Below are 21015 nucleotides of genomic sequence, written 5' to 3' on the forward strand. Positions count from 1 at the left end.
GCTTGTTTAACTAGGTCACACTGTTACACCTATAGATCAAATTGCCTCGTTTGGCTCATACCTTTTTTACTGAGCTCTGGGGTATTGAAGGTGTATTAAAATGTACAAACAACAGTAAAAATATCTTGGATTGCAGGCTTTGGCTCTGCTTCCCCTTCAGCAGCCACAGGCTGGTCAGTGTCCTCAGGAATGTGTTCAGGCATACACACTGTGGCCAAGGCTTCACAAATCATGGTTCCCCCCTTAACCATAAGCCCTGAGTCTACAAAGTCTCCATCAGCAGCAGCAGGGGCTAAAAGGCTTTGCCCCAATCTGCTTGTGCTGATTTTGGCTAATGTGCCAGCCTCTGCACTACTTCACTATATTTTACCTATACAGGCAATGGCAGCAGAATGACATCGTGAGAGGAGCAGACTCACCCTTTTTTCATGTTGTGATGGCAGAAGCAGGGTGAGATATGCTGGGGATGATTGCAAAAAAAAATCTCCCGGTTCAGCTTGGGTAGAAATGTTGTTGGGAAAGTAGGAAATGTATCACCTGCAGGATAAATGATAGGCATACTCAAAGGAAGAGACTCAGACAGCGTCTGATCACAAGGGTCCCCAAGCCAAGCCCTCTAAGCCTTTATACTTTAAAGCAGTATTACTCCCAAAATCAAAAATGTATTACATTTCATCTTTCATCATTTTCTTCATTAGGTGTGGTGGCGGTATCAGTTTTCTTTTCTTTTGGTGTTTTCCCCACTGTTTTTACATGGTGATCTGGCCAATAAAACACCTCCTGTAGTAGTTAGACACTACTCTGGATGAATTAGAACAGAAGGCACAGCAGAAAGCAATATTGTCAGTCTGAGGGGAGATGGTAGTGTTAAATGTATAAGCAGATTTAGATACACTAACTAATTGAAGCCCAACTCCAGCTCACATTTTATAATCAGTTATAACAAAGCTTTTTTTGGGATAGAGGTTTGACTGAATAAATAAGATCTAATAATTTTAATCACCCTGCCAGTGCTAAGTGATTTGTCTCTAATATAGCCATTGCATCTAAGAATTGGTAAATTGCAATATAATAAATGTTTGCTCTTGTGTTTAATACTGCTTTAACGTACATATTAGCAATGCTTTTGCAAGTCCAAGTACTTTATAATATATCCACAGTTGCTTCTTTGTCCAAACTTTTGCTTTCTTCCTCATACAAAGAAAACAGATTTGTTTGATAACCTTGGGCATTTGTAAATCCATGCTGACTTTTGTTTGGAACATTGTTTTCTGTCTAACAACCTTCTAGATGTTTGTATTTTTATTTTTTTTTCAAACTATCAAGTATCTTCCTAACTATAAAAGTTAATCTATCCATTCTGTGGTGACTTTGATCCTTCTTTTTTTAATATAGGCACCACATTGGTCTCGTAAGGGGCTACAAGCTTAGACCTAATTTATTCTTTTTAACTTTCATGATGATGGTAATCATTCACTTTCTTATTTTTAAAATGTATTTATTCTCTATGGCTTTTTAAACTTTGGATATGAGCCCCATCTACAGCTCAGTCTTTCTTTTAGCCTTTTAAACGTATTGCCCCAAGAATACATTTTGCAGTGTGTTTGCATACAGTCAGGTTGAAACATTGTGATTTCTGTTCTGTGTGCTTTGATGAGAATATTCCCTCCCAGTCCAAATCTTAGAAAGCAGCCAACAGCCTGGAAACAATTGGTCTCTTGTGCCCTTAAAACTTTATGTTTTTATCTTTCCAACCTGTGCCTTGTCATCTTATTACTTACAATATGTGAGTATATTTCTACACCATGAACTACATCATGAACTTCACCATGAAGTTCCTCTATTGTCATTTTCTATGTGGATTACCCTCTAGCCTAATATGTTTGGAGTCCGAATGGCCTGAAAACACAAACATATGATCCTGGCTAATCTTGATTTATTTGAGCGATCTCAAACCTCTTTTATGTGAAGTGTCAAATTCTAGTAAGCTGCTATTGTGTGCAACTGGTGGCCGAACATAGAGGTTGAGACACAGAAGACACATATTATTTTCAAGAAGTTTATTTGATGGACACTTTTTTCTTTTGACAAGCACAACATGTTTGATTAAATTTAACCCTGCCTGTTCATATATTGTGCACCTTTTTTATGCACGGTTACTTATAATTGATTTTTTATTCATGGTTGAAGGGACAGTGTTATACTTATTTTTTCTTTAAATTAACTCAACCTTTATGTGGATTTAAAGGGATAGCGCAACACTTTTCTTTGGTTTCACATTTGTATTTTGATACCAGTGGGTGCAGCTGTCAGAGGATAGTACTCGTAGTTTTATACATACATTTTTTTAGACACTAAGAGCAGTTTGTACTTCTAAAGCTCTATCCATAATGCCTCAGAACTATCGCACACTTCTTTAACAAGGTTCTCTTTTACATTTACTTTTAAGTCTCTTACCACAAACAGAAAGACACTGCCACCTTTTTATTTTACACTGTCTCTCCGGAAGAGAGCATAGCCAGGAAGATTAATAGTCCAATTATGTATGTTATCACATATACATGAGTATAGACAGCAGAGCACACACATAGACAAGTTAATGACAACTTGATTAAAATGCATATGAGTAGGGGGAGGAGCTAGTAGAGGTCTGGAATGGCTGCATCTTAACCACTTAAGCCCCGGAAGATTTTACCCCCTTCCTGACCAGGGCCTATTTTGCGATTTGGCACTGTGTGACTTTAACGGACAATTGCGCAGTCGTGCGACGCTGTACCTAAACGAATTTGGCATCCTTTTTTTCCCACAAACAGAGCTTTCTTTTGGTTGTATTTGATCACCTGTTCGATTTTTTTGATCATGCGCTATAAACAAAAAAAGAGTGTAAATTTTGCAAAAATAACAATATTTATCACATTTTTTTTATATGAAATTCCCCCCCCAAAAAAATAATTTTAACATTTTAGGCCTATTTTGTTTTTACCATATGTTTGGTAAACAAAACCCGCAAAAAGCATATTTTGATTGGTTTACGCAAAAGTTATTGCGTTTACTAACAAAGGGAAAGATTTTTGTCATTTTTGTTGTTTTTTATTTTAATGCGTAATGGCGGTGATCTGCGAATTTTTGCGGGACTGCGACATTGGGGCAGACAGATCTGACCCTTGACTGACATTTTTGACACTTTAGGGTTACCAGTGACATTACTACAGTAATCAGTGCTATACATATGCACTGTTACTGTAAAAATGACACTGGCAGTGAAGGGGTTAACTTTTTTGAGAGGGAGGGGTTAAGTGTGTCCATAGGGACATGTTTCTAACTGTGATTGGCTGTGGCTTGATGTGTAAGAACAGTGATCAACGGTCCTACATAGTAGAACCGTTGATCACCATTCTTACACAGGGGAGACTGACAGGCGGCTTTGTTTACACTAGCTGCCTGCCTTTCTCCCGCTGTCACGGACGATCGCGAGTGCCCGGCGGACATCGGGTCCGCCGGGCACAAGCGCGGGGGGGTCCGTGACCGAGCGGGAGCGGGAGCGCGCATCCGGCGGCACACGCTCGCTCCCAAAACCCTTACAGGCTAGGGTCGTAGCCCTACGTCGCTTTGCCTGTGAGGGGCTGACTGCCGACGTAAATAGTCATGCGGCAGTCGGCAAGTGGTTAATGGAGCAACTACTGCATATGGAAACAGAGGCACACAGCAGCCTCTTGGGGTTACCTGTACTCACCTCAACCAAGCAATCTACCTCTCAGGAACCTCCACATTATGAATCTAAAGCAGAAAGAAGATAAGCACCCGCACAAACTGACTGCTTTTTTCACCATACAGTCACAGAGAGCGGGGCAAGATGGCACGGGCTCTCCTTCACTTCCGGTCCCCCTATCTCCTCACCATTACAGTGGGTCAGCCAGTTCTACAGGAGGAGGCTCACAGCATTCCCACTCATCTCTCATCTCTACACCTCAGTCTGGAAGCCCAGAAAAAGCAAGTTTTAAGCTGGATGGCTCGGCAAACAGATACGAGGTGAACACAATACATGAGCCTGTGGAGAATACTAGAGAACTTTCAGACTCCATTGATTTATTTCCTACTTCCGTTCAGTCTGTAGGCTACCATCCTTAAGGAAACGCTCATGTCACTGAGGAGCGCACTTCATGCAGACATGATGTCTTGCATGCAGAAATTTCACACAAATGTCACACACATGACACAAAGAAGGACAAAATGGAATGGGCCAAAGCCAAATTGGCTGATATAGAGGATAAGTCTAGGAGAAATATCTTAAAAATTAGGGGTATTATAGAGTCTTTTTCTCAGTCAGAACCCTGCGACTATGTTACAAAACTTCTCCAAGAGCTTACTGCCTCAGACCAGATGGTGGACAGGATCATAGTTACATAGTTTGTGAGGTTGAAAAAAGACATCAGTCCATCCAGTTCAACCTATGACGTGTGTGTGTGTTTGCTGCTAACCGTACATTATATACACCTGTATGTTGTGGTCTTTAAGGTGCCCATCTAATAGTCTTTTGAAGCTATCAACGCTCCCCGATGACACCACTGCCTGTGGAAGAGAATTCCACATCCTTACTGCTCTGACAGTGAAGAACCCCTTACGTAGTTTAAGGTTAAACTTTTTTTCCTCTAGTTTTAGTGAGTGGCCACGTGTCTTATTGTATTCCCTTTCTCTGAAAAGTTTGTTGCTTATGCTAGTGTTGCCCGTACAGTATTTGTACATTGATATCATATCCCCCCTCAATTGTCTCTTCTCCAGGGAGAAAAAGTTTAGTGCTTGTAGTCATTCCTCATAGTCGATGCCCTCCATTCCCCTAATTATTTTTGTTGTTCTTCTCTGGACTCTCTCCAGTTCCAGCACATCCTTCCTAAGGACCGGTGCCCAGAACTGGACAGCATACTCCAGATGTGGCCGGACCAGAGTCTTGTATAGTGGTAGAATAATTTCTTTATTTCTGGACTGAGTCCCCTTTTTTACACACGCAAGTATTCTGTTTGCTTTGCTTGCAGCGGCTTGGCATTGCATGCCACTGCCAAGCCTGTTGTCCACCAGTACCCCCAGGTCCTTTTCCATCTTAGATTCACCCAGAGGTTTCCCCCCCAGTGATTAGCTTGCTTTCGTGTTTCTGGCGCCCAAGTGCATTACTTTACATTTCTCAACATTAAACCTCATCTGCTATGTAGTTGCCCACCCCATTATTTTGTTCAGGTCTGCTTGTAAGGTTTCCACATCCTGTATAGAAGATATTGGCATGCTTAGTTTAGTATCATCCACAAATACTGAGATTGTACTAGATATCCCCTCCTCTAGATCATTTATGAATAAATTAAACAGGATTGGTCCCAGGACAGAACCTTGGGGGACCCCACTTTCTACACCTGCCCAATTCGAGTAATCCCCAGTAATCTCCACCCTCTGGACTCTCCCCTGGAGCCAGTTCTCTATCCAGGTACTCACCCTATGATCCATACCTACATTCCTTAGTTTTTACAGTAAGCATTTGTGGGGAACGGTGTCAAAGGCCTTTGCAAAGTCCAGATACACCACATCCACAGGCTTACCTTTATCTAGGTAGCTGCTCACTTCATCGTAGAAGGTTAATAGATTGGTTTGGCAAGAACGATTTTTCATGAATCCATGCTGATTACTACTAATAATACCGTTTTCATTACTAAAGTTTTGTATATAGTCTCTTAACATCCCCTCCAAAGTCTTGCAGACTACTGATGTTAGGCTGACCGGCCTATAGTTACCCGGGATATATCTCAGCCCTTTTTTGAATATTGGTACCACGTTGGCTTTTTTCCAATCAGCTGGCACTATACCCATCAGTAGACTATCCTTAAAGATCAAGAATAATGGTCTGGCAATCAACTGGCTGAGCTCTTTAAGAACCCTCGGGTGCAAGCCATCCGGTCCCGGTGATTTATTTATGTTAAGTTTCTCTTGTTTAGTTCTAATCTATCTTCTGTTAGCCATGGCGGTACTTCCTGAGGTGTATTATTTAGTTTAGCAATACAAGCTGGGTTCGTGTAGCCCCCCGATTCTTTTGTGAAGACTGAAGAGAAGAAATTATTTAACACTTCCGCCTTTTCCCTGTCCTCTGTGGCCAAATTTCCCTTGTCGTCTTTTATGGGGCCAATGTGTTCTGGCCTCACTTTCTTACTGTTTATATACTTAAATAATTTTTTTGGGTCCTTTTTACTCTCTTCCGCTATATGTCTCTCGTGTTCTATTGTAGCCGCCCTGATTTTGCCTTTACATTTCTTATTACACTCTTTGTAATGCTTGAATGCTGCCAATGGCCCCTCAGCCTTGTATTTTTTGAAGGCCTTTTCTTTAGTATTAATATGCATTTTTATGTTGGAGTTTAGCCACCCAGGGTTTAGTTTTGCTCTTTTAAATGTATTTCCCTTTGGAATGCACTGGCCAATCCCTTTGTTTAGTATGCTCTTGAAGCACTCCCATTTTTGCTACGTGTTCTTTGTTCCCAGGGTTCTATCCCATATGATATTTTCTTGCAGAGAGCGCAGTTTTGGGAAATTTGCTTTTTTGAAATTCATTGTCCTTATATTACCCTTGTGTTTCCTGTTACTATGATTAATACTGAAACTAATTGACCTATGGTCACTGTTTCCCAAGTTGCCCCGTATTTCTTTGTCTGTAAGCAGGTCTGAATTTTTGGTAATCAGTAGGTCAAGTACCACATTGTTTCTTGTCGGTGCGTTCACCATCTGACCCATGAAATTGTCCTGCAAAATATACCAAGAGACATTATCCTTAGGCTCCATTTTTACCACATCAGGGAGCATCTACTAATATCTGCCACATGCAATAGAGCTCAGATTCCACCTCCTTATGCGGTCCTACAATTCTATATGGACCTATCACAGTACATGCTACAAAAGTGCAAAAACCTTAACAACATCAAGACCCTTAGAAACAACAAGATTTTCCACAGGTGGGGGATACTCTGCCAAATTTACAATTCCCAGACAGAACAAAGCTTACATTGTTGACAAGGGTCTGACCCTACTAAAATCCTGGAACATCATACTGGATACGCCTCACACTTCTCCATCCACCTGCAAAGCACGATCTTCGGACTGTGACTGGCAACCTGTCACCGTAAAAATCGCAAGCACACCTGACCCTACAAGAGTGGGTTTCAATATGGTTTATTATAGTTTCCCCTGTTCTACAGAACACCTGAGAAGTTAACTTTTTCCCCTGATTAAGTCTGAACACCAGTGAGCTGCAAATAGGACAATCTTGCCTAGTCCTTGTTTATGTGGTTGACTAACTGTTCTTTTTTGGGGTTTTTTTCTTCCTCCTTCCTTTGCAACTTGTTTTTTTCTCTCATTCCACAGTCAGTGCACCTTGCACAGACTCTGGCAGAGCGATGTCTCAATCAGACTCCCTCCTGTGACTATTTTAGTCTAAGCTGACTACCTAAGTGGAGTACTGGGGTAACCACAACTACTACTAGTGAGTACTACCAAACCACACTGCTTTTTTTATCACATTTCATATTTGCATGCCATTTCAGTAAAATTTCAAACCATCCATGCTAAAGGGGTAAATCCCCATGCGAAATGTAGGTCCCTCTGGAAGGAAGCAATACAATTCGGATGTGACATCCTCTGCTTGCAAGAGATACATTTGCACTCACAGATTCCTCCAAAATGCTCACATTGGAAGTTTCCCCATATCTTTATTGCCAGTATGGATGTAAAAAAATAAAGGGTATTCAAAGATATAAAAGACACTGTATTTTTAAAGCTGCATGAGGAGTACTAGAATCCCCTAGGCCGATACCCAATACTGGTCTATGATATTACTGTTACCCAGTAAACCTTGGTTACACTCTGAATACTCACCAGCCCAGATTTTTTAATAAACTCATAAAGAAAGTATGGAAACTACAGAAAGGCTCACTCCTGATTTGTGGAGACTTGTTACACCTGATTCAGGCAATGGATTTCACCACAGCCCACCCTAGGCTACGTCCATTGCTACAACTATTCCAAGCTAATGACCTTTCCAAATGAATGTGTTTAATGCTGCTGCTGACTCCTCCTCCTTTCCCTCTGCTATGTTGACAGCATTATTCATTGCCCTAGTGTAACTTGGGAAGAATCCTGATATTTCCTAAAACTTTGCCCTATTTCGCTACTGAATTTTCCCAGTGCATCTAGCACTGGGAAATAAAGCACGACTACTGACTTTTGGAAACCTTGACTGGAGTGGTATAAGAGGTATTCATAATACGAAGGGTGTTTAAGTCAAACCCGGACTTTTAATTTTACAGGTTTAAAAAGGGATGCTAACATGGCATTACTACACACAGTAGTAAGTGGCAAGTGTGTCCTAAAACTGATAGGCGGCGCACATGTCACAGACTAATCCAGAGACCATTTTTCTTATTATTATAAGATAGGAGAAACAGTGTTAGTACGTGTATGGAACAGCTCCACCACAGACTCACCACCACCAAATAAACTTTTAACAATTGTGTCTGAAAGTGATGGGACAAACGTGGCATTATTCATGTGGGTTTTCTACCCCGTGGTACCACATTCAACTGTGAATTCTACTGTTGTGTTCTGAGTGATGTGCAAACACATCTGTGGAAAGAACGGCCTGGTTTGATCACTTAAGGTGTCCTGTTTCTCCAGGACAACGCACAAGCTCATAAAAGTCACTGCGTTCAATACGTGCACATTACAGCAACTCGACTGGGAGGTATTGCCATATCCCTCTTACAGCCCAAACCTCGCTCCAAGTGATTTCCACCTGCTTGGACCCCTAAAAGAGTTCCTCGGGAGTCAGCATTTCAGCACTGATGACAAAGTAAAGCAGGGTGTCCTAGGATGGTTCAAGGGTACTGACAAATCTTTCTATAGAATCTTTTCTATTTTTCCCAAGCATTAGTTAAACACTGGGATAAGTGTATACATGTAACAGGGGAGTATGTAAAAAAACAAATGAAGTTTCCATGCCTTGAAATGTGTTCTTTTATTATTATATAAATTCAAAAGTTTGAGTTTGACATGAATGCCCCTCGTAAATAACAACACCACATATATCTATGTAGTGATGAGCTGGTAATAAGAGTTTCAATATATTTAGTTGCCTGAGAACACTAGACACTAGGGCCAAATTCACTAAGAATAAGGAGAAGAAATTGTTATTCTACATTTAATTACTCCCAATTAAAACAACTGAGACCTCAACCAGATGAACATCTTAATGGAAAAGTAGGAGTACAAATAGGGAAATATGCATTAGTGAATTCCAAATCGGCATAGTCATGGTTCCATAACTGGCTATTGCCAACGAGTTTCCTATATGAAATTGCAATGCAGCATTTAGCTATGATCATGTGTGTTCATGTATGCCAATAAATATGGGTGTGTTCTACCTCATGTGTGGCTATTTATTTATATTACAATTATCGTGCAAATTTTATTTTCTTCTTTTGCTAACGAATGCTGTTCTGAAGGATTATTACTGAGTAATGTCTGCTACTCCATGAGGTTACATGTGTTTATCATTTACAGTTACATATCGGTTATGTTATTTTTTTTTCATGTTACATTTATTTTTTAGGAGACTATAGTGTTCTAATTATCTATGGTCATTCTTTAATCATACTAAACTATTATACAAGTCTAATTGTACTTGGCACATTGGCTTAGTGGGCTGCGCTCTAAGGTCATGATTTCACATCCCAACCATGCTAACACCTTGTCTGTTCACTAGTGTTTGATCATTTTATTTCCACACAATATTATTTTTGATAAATAACATACCATTGCATGCAATTAAGCATGCAAATTATGGAAACAACCATTCTGATGTGGCAGTGGCAATTAGGTGTTTGCCTATTTTCAGCATACTCTGCTGTTTAAAATTTAAGCAGGTTATACAATGCTTGGGATTTGAACCCATGGCCTGAGTCTATCTAAGTAGGAGTACTAACCACTATGCCATTGAGACGAGCACAAGTATGCTTAGAATATACAGTAGTATCATGATTAACGAATGAACATAGATCAAGAGAATCTATATTCCCCTAAAATACAAATGCAAGATCATTGCTAAATCGTCAAAAATTAGTGTGACTTGGTTTGCTTCTTTTGTTGATATTTATATTATTATCATTGATGTAAGAGTTATATCTCTATTCTGTATATGTCAAACTTTTGTATTTTATGAAAACATTGAGTTCTATTTATATATGTTCATTCTGTAATCATGGTACTTCTTTATATTCTAGGTATAACTGTATTCAGCACAGTGGCATAATCTTTAGCACTCTTAGCTAAGAACACTTAGGTCACAAGTACAAATCCCGCCCATGCTACCACCTCCCTAAAATTGCAATAACAAATGCATATGTGCTTTGGTGAACGCATAAGTGCCATCAGCAAGAGATAAATTGTATCATGCTGATGGCGAATAAGCTTTCGCCTAATTCAATTTGCCACTGAAACTTTAGGGATGTGATAGGTAGCATCTGAACCCATGACATGACTGTTGCTAGTGTTGATCAGATTTATATATATATAGTAGTGCCATGATAAAAGCATAAACATATATAACTAGAAGTCAACATTCTAATAAAATTCTATTTAGACATTAACAATTATTTGTCATATAATAGAGACCTAAGAGCTGGTTGGATTGGGGGGACCCCCACAGTGATTTTTTTTTCCGATCAAATTCTTGTTGTTACACCCACTTGTGCCAGGCAGCACAACTCCACTCCACAAAGCTTTGTAGAGTTCCCTGGACACAATTAAGAGCTACCCCTAACTTTCTAAATGTTACTGAAGTGGATTTGTATTATGAAAATGTTGTTGCAAGGCAAACAAGAATTAGAAGTAGTTGGCATCTAGTTTATTTTAGGTGTTTAACCACTTGCTGACCGCCGCAAGACTATTTACTGTGGCAGTCGGCCGCTCCTGGGCAATGCGGCGTGCTTCCCCCCCCCCCACACTCGTTCCCTGAATTCCCCACGCGTGTGACCGGTGGCTCCGATGTCCGCCGGCCACTCACGATCTTCCACAGGAGAGGGAGAAGGATGGACGGCTGATGTAAACACAGCTGTCTGTCATTCTCCCTGATGTAAGCACAGAGGCTATTCGACCCTGCTATGTAGGATCGTATGTCTCTGTGGTTACATCACAAGCCACGCCCCCCCACAGTTATAATCACGCCCCTAGGGACACACTTAACCTTGATCACCAAAAAAGATAACCCCTTCCCTGCCAGTGTCATTTTGACAGTAACAGTGCATATTTATAGCACTGATTACTGTAGTAATGTCACCGGTACTCCCAAAAGTGTCAAAAATTTCAGTCAGGGGTCCGATCTGTCTGCCGCAATGTCGCAGTCCCGCAAAAAAAAAAAAAAAAAATCACAGATCACCGCCATTACTAGTTAAAAAAAAAAAAACAATAAAAACTACATAAATCATTCCCATAGTTAGTAAACGCAATGACTTTTGCGCAAACCAATCAAGATACGCTTATTGCGATTTTTTTTACCAAAAATATGTAGCAGAAAACATATTGGCCTACAATGTTAAAAAAATTTGATTTTTACATTTCTTTTTTGAGAATTTCCTATAAAAAAATGTGAAAAATATTGTTATTTTTTCAAAATTTTTTGTTTATAGCGCAAATACCACCAAAAGAAAGCTCTGTTTGTGGGAAAAAAAGGACGTCAATTTCAGTTTGGTACAGCGTCGCACGACCGTGCAATTGTCCATTTAAGTCACACAGTGCCGAATCGCAAAATAGGGCCTAGTCTTTGAGCAGCCAAATCCTCCGGGGCTTAAGTGGTTAAAGGTGGCCATATACTATACAATCTCATTGTACAAGCTCTGTACAATTTCCTATAGATTTACCAAAACTATATAATGGGAGGACACACCAGCTATCCGATCATTCTATACCCAACCAGGCAGGTCCTTGCACTACAAAATTTATGGTAGAACTAAAGGCGATTGTACAATCATATTTTATAGTGTATGTGTAGTGTATCAGATTGTATAGTGTATGCTGAGCTTAACAGAACCCAGGACACGCTTCTCCTGTTTTCAATACTACAGCTCTATCCATATAGGCGGTTATCTGATCTCATTTCCTGCACTCTCATTTACTGCACTCTCCAAATGAACAGATCTATGCAAGATGAATTTAAACAAAAACAAAAATCTCTGTATTTAGCGAGACCAGTGATTACTGATTAATTGTATGAGAAAAAGGGTGGCTGGAATCTGCTGGAAGGAAGAATGCGGCCACAGGTGTGTGCTAATGAGGTTAGTTGATGAATTTCTTCCTGTGTCTTATGGTGATCATACACTATATGAAAAATCGGCCGAAATTTGGTGATTTGGACAGTTTGTCCGTTTTTCAGCCAGTTAATCAGCACAAATCAGTAATCAGTTGTGACGTTTTTGAGCCAAAAAAAACGAAGGACAAGTTTGGAAATTTTCTGCCGAATGAACCATAAATTGAAAGGGTAATGTGTTTCTCATCCAAACTGTTTGCACTCGGTATATGTGAAAAAAACAACAAAAAAAAAAAAGAATTATTTATATCCATTGAACGATATATCGGTCATTACATGATGGCATGATCAGCTGCTCTCACGGCCAAGTGTTCATTTTTTGAAAAGAAGTTTGAAGGATTTTTCATATAGTGTATGGCCAGCACTACTGGCTTCTAGGTCTAATATCTACATCCCAGAAAGAGGTGAAGCGTTCTAAGGAAATATAGCAAAAGCGCAGGTAAGGCCTTCTCTCAATTAAAGAAATCATGTAATGTTTTGCAACAGAGGTACATTATTGGTATATGGTTACATAGAGGAGCTGGAATTTAGCAAGATGAAAAATGAACTTAGCCTTTAAGTGAGGCATATGCAGACACACTCAGCTGTCGGGGAATGACTCATCTGTGGCATTTTCTGTGAATGGTGAACTTTTGATTGGGTGACATGTGAACAATCACCAGGATGAGGCAACCAAAAACAAGATATGTATGTATGGGATGGTGAAAATTGCTAGCCAAGTTACAGTTCATTATGAGTATACAGGATTTCATTTTATGCAACAGTTTGTGGAGCACTAGCTGAAATGCATACACACATTCCACACTGTATTTACAGGAACATGTACAAATGCAGAGAGTCTACTGTGCATAGAATCAGGAATTGACATGTGTTCTGAGGATCACTAAACAAAAAAATCCACAACTTCATCCCCCTAATCCCTGGGAACACCAAGACATCTCCCACCTTGCAAATCAGCAACATCTCCTCATATAAAAAAAGTGATCTTAACATGTTAACTTGCTGACAACTCTGAGCAGCACTAACACTTGCAAGTGTGTCCGAAAGTCCTTCCATACGCAAGGATGCATTTCCAGGCCAGGAGCCGGCCCAGGCAACCAGTTGTGTGCTATTGCGAAAAGATGTGCGTGATCGCAATAAACTCACATTTGCCAACATCTGTTCACATGTGTTCAATATCCTTATTTTGCTAATTAAATATTTTTAACAAAAGGTGTTTATGGGGTGGGCAACTGATGATTAGAGAAAATGAATACTTAATTTGACATGTTCGATAGTTTACCTAGGCCATAGCAAAAATCATTGGAACCCGAAAATCAGTATTGGACCTGTTAAAAGCTTGCTCTTTTCATTTTCTTTCTCTATTTATCGACTTGCTTGTGTTCAGAATAAAATTATTTTGTAGCAATGTTGATTTAATAGAGATTGAAAGGTGTGTTAACAAGACATTCCACTGCTAAAATATTTTATTAAACCTGAACAAAAAAAACAAAAAAACGAATTTAAAACCGATTCTACATTTTATTTGGACAATAGAAACACTATTTTGTTCATTCAGTTACTTTGCCCAAAAAATTGACTAGCATTTAATGTTGCAACATTTTTACAGCATTTTACAATATGGTTAGAAGGGCCCTGCTCTAAAGAGCTTACAACCTAAAAGAAACACTTAAATTGGACACCTTAAATGTCAGTGTACAGCAGGGACAAAAATAAGGTCAGCACTAACCATGTCAAACATTTTAGGGTATAACAAAGCTCTCACCACCCCACCCCCATCAAAAGTTTAAGTGCAGGATTAAACAAACAAAACAGACAAGATATAAAATTTGACAAAATAAAAGGCAGCATAATAACTACACGCCACCACATTCACGCACACATACATTTCTGGTTAGGGTTAGCAGGAAGCTTCCTTTTTATAAAAACAATTTAGGAAAGTAGATCAACATTAGGAGTTGTCTAACACGTGACATTTGTAAGTAGCAACCAAAAGAGAAGGGTCAGCTGATGCTCACAAACAAGAAATGGATGGCCACACTGGACAAAGACACAAAAAAATCCACTTTTGAGGGCCAAAAATGCAAAACAATTACAGCAAACAGACAAAACATTCATCAAACTACAGCCAGTGTGGGTCATTATGCACACTATCACACCCTGCCTGCAAATAATCTGGCCTCTTCTCAGGCAAAGCAAACTACTCTAGTGCAGGCCCTTATATAACATAGGCTGGATTGATAGCACACCTACACCCACCCAGTAAAGGACACGCCCACCAGTGTAATTCATTCTGTCTCTTCATGTATGCCTCAAGTACTCACACCTATTAATCAGGAACACACAATCTTTGCAAATGAAAAAATGCATCAGCTATTTAAGCATATGTATCTGTGCAGTGTATAATGGAAAAGATCAAATGTCTATGTCTCTGGCCATGATCAGTGATACCAAAAACAAAAACAATTCAAGTTGTAATTTGCTTGGCATGTGGAGGGTACAAAGCAGGAATGCCTCCATGGATATGCCTCTCCAGGCCATCACTGACCCACCACCAAACCGGTCATGCTGAATGATATTACAGGCAGCATAATGTTCTCCATGGCTTCTCCAGACCCTTTCACGTCTGTCACATGTGCTCAGGGTGAACCTGCTCTAATCTGTGAAAAGCACAGGGCGCCAATTGCGGACTTGCCAATTGTGATGTTCAGTGGCAAATGCCAATCGAGCTCCATGGTGCCAGACAGTGAGCAAAGGGCTCACTAGAGGATGTTGTGCCCTCAGGCCACTATCATGAAGTCTGTTTCTGATTGTTAGTCAGAGACATTCACACCAGTGGCCTGCTGGAGGTCATTTTGTAGGGCTCTGGAAGTGCTCATCCTGTTTCTCCTTGCACAAACGAGCAGTTACCGGTCTTGCTGATGGGTTAAGCTCTGCCCAGCTCTCCTAGAGTAACTGACTGTTTCCTAGAATCTCCTCCATGCTCTTGAGCCTTTGCTGGTAGACACAGCAAACCTACTGGCCATGGCATGTATTGATGTGTCATTCTGGAGGAGTTGGACTGCATGTGCAACCTCTAGAGGGTCCAGGTATTGCCTCATGCTACCAGTAGTGACACTGACCCTAGCCAAATGCAAAACTAATGAAAAACAGTCAAAAAAGATTAGTAGGGAAAAAAATGTCAGTGGCCTCCACCTAGAGAACCATTCCTGTTTTGGAGGTTGTCTCATTGTTGCCCATCTGCTGTTAATTTCATTAACACCAAAGCACCTGAAACTGATTAACAACCCCCTCCGCTACTTAACTGACTAGATGAATATCCCAGGAGTATAATTCTCTCTCTCTCTTCTCTCTCTCTCCCAGCACCCTGTGTAGTTTGCTGTCCTAACCCTGCGCTCTGTATATTACGCTGCCTAACCCAGTGCTCTGTGTATTATACTCTCCTAACTCAAAGCTCTGTGTATTTTGCTGTCCTAACCCAGCGCTCTGTGTTTTATGCTGTCCTAACCCAGTGCTCTGTGTATTATGCTCTCCTAAACCAGTGCTCTGTGTATTACCCTATCCCAGTGATGGCGAACCTTGACACCCCAGATGTTTTGGAACTACATTTCCCATGATGCTCAACTCCACTACAGAGTTTGTGAGCATCATGGGAAATGTAGTTCCAAAACATCTGGGGTGCCAAGGTTCGCCATTACTGCCCTATGCTATCCCAGCGCTCTGTGTTACGCTGTCCTAACCCAGCGCTCTGTAAATTATGCTCTCCTAACCCAGCGCTCTGTGTAATATGCAGTCCTAAATCCAGTGCTCTGTGCATTGTGCTCTCCTAACCCAGTGCTCTGTGTATTATGCTGCCCTGAACCCAGTGCTCTGTGTATTATGCTGTCCTGAACCCAGCGCTATGTGTATTATGCTCTCCTAACCCAGTGTCCTGTGTATTATGCTGTCCTGAACACAGCGCTCTGTATATTACACTATCCTGAACCCAGCGCTCTGTATGTTATGCTGTTTTGAACCCAGCTCCCTTTGTATTACGCTGTCCTGAACCCAGCGCTCTGTGTATATTACTCTCTCCTGAACCCAGCGCTCTGTGTATTATGCTGTCCTAACCCAGCACTCTGTATATTACGCTGTCCTAACCCAGTGCTCTATGTATTATGCAGTCCTGAATCCAGCACTCAATGTATTATGCTCTCCTAACCCAGCGCTATGTGCATTATGCAGTCCTGAACACAGCACTCTGTGTATTACACTAGCCTGAACCCAGCACTCTGTATGTTACGCTGTTCTGAACCCAGCAATCTGTGTACTATGCTCTCCTGAACCCTGTGCTTGTGTGTTATGCATTCCTTGTTTTATTAAACAATGTTTATTTAGGACATTCCCACTGTACAATTTGGCCATGCCCACCCTATCATGTGGCCCTAGGCCCAGCCGCCAAAAAGAACAGGCCATGCATGGAAAGTAATGGGTAGTGGGATTAATAATGGGCACTGCGGGCAGTTCTAATGGAAGGCAGGTATTTAGCTTCTGTAATGTTGTGTTAGGTCTGCATAGCTGCGCCATTCAACCTCACCTCAGGGCACACCACGCACGCTGATGCAAGGCTCTTATGGAAGTCTGTGCCTGTGCAGCTGCACCCTTTCACCTCAGGGTACACGCCTATGCACAGCCCTTAAGGCCCACTAAAATCCTCAGCACCAGGCCCTTAATCCAGGCCTGGCTCTTGTACCCCTATAATTGGGCCATAATGGTATCACAGGGTACTAAACTTATGTCCAAGTGGACTGCACTGCCTTCTCACTATCGTTGGTGTCAGTGGTCTCTCTGGAAGGAAAAAATGTTCCTGCATCTGTGGTGTTATTCTAAAGAGGACTTATTAGCATATACAGTATGCTAATAAGTCCTCTTTAGAATAACACCACAGTATGTCAGTGGGATGAAGGAGGGGAGGGGAGGTGGGCTCTGAGGGGTGCATAGACTAAAAGGGACCTAGGGGAGCTTTGCGTAAGGAAAGGGGAGGGAGCTGAAAAGACTCTTAGGGCTCATTTACACATATGACTATCATTTCTACCCCTCTATAAAATGATCTGTGGCAGATAGCTTTTCAGAGGGCAATTGACAGAAGTAGGTAGATAGGGAAGTTGAAAAATGATATCAAGACCTGAAAATATGTAAATATAAATATATAAATAGGTATATAGCTGGAAGGATATAACCATCTATAATAGAACCAACTAAAGATTACATCATTATACACATTCACCATATGTTTAATATCTGGTTTAAAGAAGTAATATTATTCTAAATCAAAATAAATCCTTTCTCAGATAGAGACTAAGTGAATCAAATTATAGTATTGATCTCAATTTCCTCATTCAGATCCTTGGGAGCCAAATTGTCTAAGGTCAAAATCCAATAGGTTTCCTAACAACATAATCATTGAAAACAATCAGCCGGTGCAAAAGTATCTGGTATAGATTAAGTGACCCATACCTTGAGATCCTTAAATGATTTGTTGTAATGTTCTGAAAAATTATGTGGCACAGTATGTTTAGTGACACCTTCATCCACAAATCTACGATTTCATAGAGTTCTGATGGTGCGATCAACGTAAAGGTCGTAACATGGGCAAGAAAAGCAGTACACTACATACATGGAGGAGAAGTTATGAAAAGTGTTAATATAATACGTTTTCCCATTGGCAGTAAATCGTTTTTGGCATGCTGTATGTGCCCACAGGTGAGGCAAAGTGATTTGTTACAGAGAAAAATGCCTATCAATGGGATATGTTTTTTCTGCACTGTGCACTTATGTAAAGATTTGATTTTACTTGGAACTATCTTGCTCTTGATATTAGGTGCTTCCCTATAAGCAAACTTAGGGGCAGAGGAGATGGATTGTATTAAGTGGGGGTCTTGATGTAAAATAGACCAATGGTTTTAGAAAATACCCTCCATTATATGATGTTGGGCGAGATATTGTATGATGAATCTCAAACCAGTATCATCCTGGGTTCAATTTTTGGGGGTTGGGATACCCTAGGTACAAAAGGTAGAATATGCTTGGTTATTAATCTCCACAGGGTACCCTTTATCCAGGAACTTGTGTTTCAGAGTCACACTTTGTTGTCAATAGTCATCCATTCTTATACAATTATGCCACAGATGGAAAAATTGACTCTTAGGGACATTCTTTACCCAGCTGGCAAATGTAAAAAATAATTTCCTGCCAAGGGCTTAGTGTAATTTCTAGGTATGGTGGATGAATTGAGGTGACTAAGTTCCAGATCTAGGAAACATTGGGAACTACTATCAATCACAGAGGTGAAGGAAAGCCCAAATGTGTTTGAATAACAATGGGTGACAAAGTCCTGTACTAACTGAATGGAGCCATCCCAAATGATGATAATATCCTCAATGTAACATCCATATAAGACAGGTGTGCCACAAAGGGATTGTTATCCTAGACACACCTGGCTTCCCACAGCCCCATGGTTAAGCTGCCATAGCTGGAGGCAAAATTCTGAAGATAATATTGATTCTCAAATTAAAAATAGTTATGTTCCAAGCAAAACTTGGTGGCAGCAAAGATTAAATTGGATTGCTTGGAATTGAGATTGGAGTCATTGGAAAGGAAATATAGTACTGCTTGGAGGCACACCTCATGGGGAATAGGTGTGTATAAGGAGCAAAAGTCCAGGGAAACCCATAAATATTAGGGTTCCCAGGTGTATAGGTATAATAGCTCCAAGAGATGGGCCCCCATCACAAATGTATGATGGAAGAGATTGTGCAAAGGGCTGAAGGAAATGGTTCATTTATAGAGATTAACTGGTGGTAGCACTCTCCATGGAGGCCACTATGGGACAGCTAGAGGGATTTTCGAGACTTTTATATACCTTAGGGAGATGGTAAAAATAAGATACCTAAAAAAAAATCTCTTTTGAAAAGGGCTGCCTCAGGTCTATGAGAGCATTGCAGATTTGTGGATGAAGCAGTAACAAAACATAGTGCCACATCATTTTTCAGAGTACCACAACAAATCCTTTAAGAATCTCAAGGTATAGGTCAAAAAATCCACACCAGAAACCTATTGGAATTTTACCTTAGATACTTTGGCTCCCAAGGATCTGAATAAGGAAGCGGAGATCTATACCATTATTTGAATAACTTAGTCTCTATCTGAGAAAGAATTTTTTTCAATTCAGAATATTATTGCTTCTTTAAATCAGATAAAAAATGATGGCAAATGTGTATAATGATGTAATATTTAGGTTTTATTATAGATGATTATATCCTTCCAGCTATATACCTATTTATTTATTTATTTATATTTGCATATTTTCAGATCTTGATATAATTTTTTAACTTCCAATATACCTACTTCTATGGTTAAGTGGGTTCTTATATGAGACTTATATTCCTGATGGGTATGCATGTGCATGGTCATGCATGTGGCGGCACAGGCTTGGGCACTATTCCATTTAAATGAATACATAATTTTTTTTGTAATATACTTGACATTCTTTTAGACAGATGTTGACATTGGATTGATCTTCTTAATGCTGTTTGAGTTCTTGATTAGGTAATTGGTATATTATTATTGACATTTATTGTTGTCATTCATTTTGTGTTTTTTGTCACTACTAAAGCTTTTGTTCCATTTTTATAATTACTGTGTTACAATAAATACTGAGTTACCCTCCAATCACTCTTCTGGGTATATTATATTGTGTTGTTATCCCAGTCACTTTGTGTAAAATATCAATATAATGTTTGTTGCTATTTTGGGTTAACATTTATAGTCTATTTATATTGCCGATTGCGGTCCATTGCAACTGCTGGTGTCAGTCTGCTTTAGATGATGGTGATTGTGGAGGTTGGTGGCTTCCTCTGATCCCACCCCTGGCCCACAGCCTTTATTAGACTGTGCCGCACTTCCACCAGCCGCTTTCTGCAGTCCCAGATTCTGCCACTACACCATCCTGGAAACCGACTCTGGCACACCATCCATAGGAATCCTCATGCCTAGCCATGGAGCTTATCTACATGCTTGTTTTTATCTACTAAATGTGAGTTGCCAATTTATTGTGCTTTCAATAAATCCAGGTAATCTAACCACTGCACTTATTTTGGCAACCCTCCTGTGTTTTTATTATTACCTAGGTTTTGTTAGTAGTTTGGAAAGTTGAGTAGATGGTTTTTCTTGTTTCATGCTATGAACTTGCTGTACCAAGCCTTCCTGCATTGCAAATATGTTTGCTTCCTTGCCAAATAAAAGTACAGGGCAAATCTGTTTGGACTGTTCCTAGTTGTCCCTGTATCATGCATGGTTTACTGCAGCCAATACCAATTGAGCCTGTTCTTCTTACAGCATATACAAATCAAAATGTGGGCAAATAACAAGAAATGTGATTTGCCGATTTACTTGATTTATGACTCAATATACTCATCCCTTACAACACTTTGTGCTTTCAAATTATTAATAGGTGAATGTAACATAAGGAGCATGAAGGTACTTACCGATAATTTATAAATCTGCTGACGTTCACGGTCAACTGGTTGAAGCAACGTGAGATGACGAGTAATTCCAGATGAGGTTACTGCAAACACTGTGCTGTAGTCTATC

At 40.2% G+C, this 21015-nt stretch overlaps 1 protein-coding gene across 1 annotated transcript in view; it reads right to left on the reverse strand.

Moving 5' to 3' along the window:
* Positions 1-21015, reverse strand: part of PCDH15 (protocadherin related 15) — a 1730880-nt gene that overhangs the window by 644454 nt on the left and 1065411 nt on the right. The window contains exon 13 of the mRNA XM_082269384.1: positions 20910-21015. This exon is cut by the window's right edge and continues 29 nt beyond it. Within this exon, the coding sequence (XP_082125510.1) occupies positions 20910-21015 (106 nt within the window). The remainder of the gene's footprint in view (positions 1-20909) is intronic.

This window comes from Pelophylax lessonae (assembly GCF_965119305.1).
Source record: "Pelophylax lessonae genome assembly, chromosome: 9".
Taxonomy (NCBI): Eukaryota; Metazoa; Chordata; class Amphibia; order Anura; family Ranidae; genus Pelophylax; species Pelophylax lessonae.